At 34.9% G+C, this 4,706-nt stretch overlaps 2 protein-coding genes and 1 long non-coding RNA gene across 3 annotated transcripts in view; all 3 read left to right on the plus strand.

Moving 5' to 3' along the window:
* Positions 1–1,099, plus strand: part of LOC107678815 (DBH-like monooxygenase protein 2 homolog) — a 16,193-nt gene extending 15,094 nt beyond the window's left edge. The window contains exons 9-12 of the mRNA XM_016474220.1: positions 270–366; positions 490–671; positions 765–873; positions 953–1,099. Of these exons, the coding sequence (XP_016329706.1) occupies positions 270–366; positions 490–671; positions 765–873; positions 953–1,099 (535 nt within the window). The remainder of the gene's footprint in view (positions 1–269; positions 367–489; positions 672–764; positions 874–952) is intronic.
* Positions 1,100–1,780: 681 nt separating this feature from the next.
* On the plus strand, positions 1,781–3,788 carry dusp23a (dual specificity phosphatase 23a). The gene is made up of 2 exons (XM_016474245.1): positions 1,781–2,228; positions 3,346–3,788. The coding sequence occupies exons 1-2, from the start codon at positions 1,962–1,964 to the stop codon at positions 3,559–3,561; spliced, it is 483 nt and encodes a 160-aa protein (XP_016329731.1). The 5' UTR covers positions 1,781–1,961; the 3' UTR covers positions 3,562–3,788.
* Positions 3,789–4,495: 707 nt separating this feature from the next.
* Positions 4,496–4,706, plus strand: part of LOC107678831 (uncharacterized) — a 2,196-nt gene continuing 1,985 nt past the window's right edge. The window contains exon 1 of the long non-coding RNA XR_001632975.1: positions 4,496–4,690. This is a non-coding gene — a long non-coding RNA (uncharacterized LOC107678831). The remainder of the gene's footprint in view (positions 4,691–4,706) is intronic.

The following is a 4,706-nucleotide window of genomic DNA, read 5'->3' on the forward strand; positions in this document are numbered from 1 at the left end:
GTGAAAAATAATGCGTTTTTCGAACCACCAAGCATGAGAGCATGTTCTAGTACACCCCCAAAACAAAATCAAGACTTTGTAAAAGAGCATAATAGGACCCCTTTAACTGTGCATAAAAAGTGCATTCAATAGCTCAGCCAGGTCATGCAGATAAAGTCACCACATTTTCATTTTATTTGCGGTGCAAAAATTTAATTGGATTTGAAACAATGATCTTGCTCAAAATGTCTCTAGGAAAAAAAGGTTTAGTAGATTGTTGTCTATTTCAGAGGGGAAAAACAGATTGATTTCTTAGCTGTGGATGAAAACTATGATTTTGAATACCAGGACGTGACAAATTTGGGCAAAACTAAGACAGTGAAGTTGGTGAGTATGAAATGATTCGAATAGTTGAATATAGGGTGACCATACGTGCCATTTTCCCAGGACGCGTCCTGGCCAGGATTTCTATATTGCCTAAAATATCTAGGTTTACTGTTCTTCATGCAGCTTAATTCACTGCTTCTCTACATTAAAATGTCATTTTTATGTCTGCCCGCAGGGGGGCTCTCAACTTCAGATGAGATGTGTTTGGCCTTCCTCTTCTACTATCCAGCTATGAATCTGAGCGGCTGTATGAGCCTCCCTAATGCAACTACTTTAATATCTGAGATGGGAACGCCAGATCTAAAGTAATCTGCCTTTAAACACTAGCGTCATCTAAATGTCATCCATGAATGCATCTAGCTCTAATAATGACCATTGCTTTTATTTGATAATTGCAGTACTTGGCTCAATATGATGTCCATGAAGACTTGGAATGACACGTCTATCAATCAATACCAACAAACACTGAAGAGAATCGACCAGCTCGTCGTAATTGCGGATTCATTTGTAAGTGTCCACACCTCCACAACATACATCAATATCTTGTTTTTCTAAGTTGTTAACAATGTTTTGTATGATTTTCCAGAAAAACATATCACGCAACACAGGGCTGATTCCTAACCTCAGTGTCATCCCGTCTGCACCCTGCATGAGCGGTTGTGACACCAAAAATCTTGCTTTACTATGGCTGCTTCTCTGTTTGTTAGTGCAGTTCATGCAAAAATACTACTGATGTAACCTGTTGTTCTATTCATGTCAAAGATTAAAAGTCAATCAATCTAGATCAGGAGCTCCTGGCAGCTCCACCCTCACCCAATGGTTTCGATAACCAAACATCCTACAAAATAGCTTATGTACGTTACTGTAATTACAAATCATATCAGGGAAATGAGGGGAAAGAATATAAGAAAGGAGCTGGGTGTGATTTTTTTTTCTTGTGCTAAATAATTCATTCATGATTCAGCTTATAATTCGGTATACTTTCTCTAATATCATCTTCACTGCACATTCAATAAACAAGTGAAGACATTTAAAACTACTCTGACAAACATGAAAAAAAACAAACTAACATTTAAACTGACATGCATTGAAAATAAAGCCAAAACAATGGTTGTTTTCCGTTTTTGCTGTTGATTAATTATTTTGTGTTTAATATTGATTACTTCAGAAATGTATTACAAATATTCAGTGGCTTAAAAACTTTAAAATAAAACATTCAATGGCTTGATTTGACCATTTATAACATGTTTTCAATGTCTGAATTCAAAATCAGTAAAAGACATATGTAAAATAAATGCTAAAAAAAATTATATATATATATATATATATATATATATATACTTTTTTTTATTGAAATGTTGCTCAGCTTTGTAGCCGCTGGAGCAAAAAGTGTGACAACTAGCCCCGGTCACCTCATACCATGGTAATTTTTGCTGGTGTATTTACATAAATCATTAGTAGTATTATGTGACACTTGTTTGACAGTCACACAGGACACGCCCTTGCAGCCCGATACATTCTTAAGGTTTGTCGCTATATAATGTCGCTGTAAAGACGTAAAGGACTTTACAGCAGCACTTACTGAACATCTCGTCATGTCGCACGCTCCGCCGAACTTCTCGTGGGTCGAACCTCACAAACTCGCCGGACTGGCCTGTCCTTCAGAAGCTCAGCATTACAAGTTCCTGGTGGAGAATGGCATCAGACACCTGGTGTGCTTGTTAGAATCCAAACCACCGAAATGCGACACGTGTCCAGAGCTCATCCTGCATCACATCAGCATAGTGGACTTCACTCCGCCGAGTCTGCCTCAGATCCTGAGATTCCTGAGCATCGTGGAGGAGGCCAATGCTAAAGGGGAGGTGAGGGAGGAACAATTTTATAGAACAGGTCCATCGAAATAGAAGTCTACAGCTTCATTTTCACACAATATTTACAAGTTAGACGAGATGTATTTTGTACTTACGATACTTATACTAGTATTGGACAGCATCCGTTTCCTGTAAATCAAAGTTCTCTTCCGCAAGGGGGCGCTTGGCGGGCAAACATCCCCGAATACTCCATTGACGTTTTTTTTTGTTGTTGTTTTGAAGACATTACCATACTAAAAAGAATAAAAGTATAACGGTTCAAATCTCTTTATTTATTTGTTGTATTGTATATTACCAGCAATTTCTCTAACATGATTTAAAACAACATTCTTATTCTGTAACCATAAACGGCTCTCATTGGTCAAACCGAACAACAGCGCGGAGAAAAGAAACAGGTACCACGTGACGCCGCCGAGTGGGAGCTCCGCTTGTAGCGGTCTGGACAATATTTAACATCTAAATAACTACAATAATATATATATATATATAAGTCGTGGCCCGCTTTCTTTCTTATATTATGAATCCGTAATAATTGATCTAGAAATCGAATTGAAAATATATAGCAAAGATACAATATAGTACAATTATGCATTTGTAGGCTATTTTAGACAAAAGCAATTTGTATTTCCTTTTGTTTAAGAAAGAGATCGTTATATTAGTTTAATATCTGTAAAATTAATGTTTTTCTGCAATTAAAATGTGGGCAACTAACACTAGGTCAAAAACAATTTAATATAATTATAATGCTTAATAAATTATAAGTAGCTTATTGAAACGGAAATGCTATAAACATTTATTTCCAAATAAGAACTATATATGTTACCTCTCTCTCTCTCTGTCTGTATATATATGTTCACACACACACACACACACACACACACACACACACACACACACACACACACACACACACACACACACACACACACACACACACACACACACACACACACACACACACACACACACACACACACACACACACACACACACACACTATCAGTTTGTGTAACAATATTGTTATAGCCTAAGTGTCAACCAAATTTGTAGTGTTTTCATAAACTGCTGTCAGCCAGATAAAATCTGATTTTGGTTCTGTGCTCCTCAGGCTGTTGCGGTTCACTGCATGCATGGTCATGGCAGGACGGGGACCATGCTGGCCTGCTACCTGGTGAAAACAAGGCACATCTCAGGTCTGGAAGCCATCAAAGAAATCCGACGCCTTCGAAAAGGGTCCATTGAGACAAATGAGCAGGAGAAAGCAGTGATTGAGTTTCATAAATACATTCAAAACTGTTCTCAAAACTGTTGCCAAAAACATTAACTCCACACCTACAATTCTGTCTGTACACTGACAGCTCAGTGTGATCCACATCTGTGCCGTCACACACCCACAGAGAATTAAGGTCATGTTTATAACTGAAGTCCGGTTAATATTGAACAGAATATGTAAATTGGGTCAAAAATGCTTATGTTTGTATTCAGATCTACAAACTTATCAAAAAATGCATTAAAAATAAAATTCATCGACAATGACTTGATTTCACCTTTTCTTACATGTTTTCATTTTCTAAATTAAAATCTATTGTGATTTTTGTGGGTCAAAGTAGAAAGTGTTTGGTATAACTGTCTTTATTGTAATGGTAAAAAGTAATTAAAAGGCTGAAATTATTATTTGTTTTTTTGTCAGCATAATCTTATTTTCTTTCTTAAAAAGAAGTGAAGCAATATATAAACTATGATAATCCCTACAAAAGATATTAGCTTTTTTTTATTTTAAACAATATTACAGACATACATACATAGTGTATATATATATATATATATAATTTTTAATTATTTAAAATATATTTCTCAGATATTGAAGTATATAACCTCAATAAACCTTCAATATTGTATCAGCATAATCAAAAAACAAAGTGTGCTGTTACACTCACAAACATACATTTATTCTCACAAAACACAATTTTTCTGCTTATTTGTAAAATCCATATTTATTTATGATTTACAAAAGCCTATGTAACAACCATTAAAATGAATCAAATGAATTCATCTTTAACTATATATATATAATTTTTAATGATTTAAAATATATTTCTCAGATATTTAAGTATATAACCTCAATAAACCTTCAATATTGTATCAGCATAATCAAAAAACAAAGTGTGCTGTTACACTCACAAACATACATTTATTCTCACAAAACACAATTTTTCTGCTTATTTGTAAAATCCATATTTATTTATGATTTACAAAAGCCTATGTAACAACCATTAAAATGAATCAAATTAATTCATCTTTAACCTAAAATGAAAACACAACTGGGTGTGTATATGTGTCAGTTTATGTTTCTCAAAGTGGCAAAACATGTAGGATATTGACATTACCCTTATGCATTATTTGATTTACAAAGTCTGTGTTCTCTGGAAAATTATTTACACATGCGCCAACAGGTCTAGACTATAAATG

Source organism: Sinocyclocheilus anshuiensis, unplaced genomic scaffold (genome assembly GCF_001515605.1).
Source record: "Sinocyclocheilus anshuiensis isolate Anshui unplaced genomic scaffold, SAMN03320099.WGS_v1.1 scaffold1049, whole genome shotgun sequence".
Classification (NCBI taxonomy): Eukaryota; Metazoa; Chordata; class Actinopteri; order Cypriniformes; family Cyprinidae; genus Sinocyclocheilus; species Sinocyclocheilus anshuiensis.

What these genes read in the sequence shown, in the direction of transcription:
- dusp23a (XM_016474245.1), top strand. Translation starts at nt 1,962, where the DNA reads ATGTCGCACGCTCCGCCGAACTTCTCGTGGGTCGAACCTCACAAACTC. An exon ending in AGGCCAATGCTAAAGGGGAG is followed by an intron (nt 2,229 to 3,345) that starts GTGAGGGAGGAA and finishes TGTGCTCCTCAG; the next exon opens with GCTGTTGCGGTTCACTGCAT.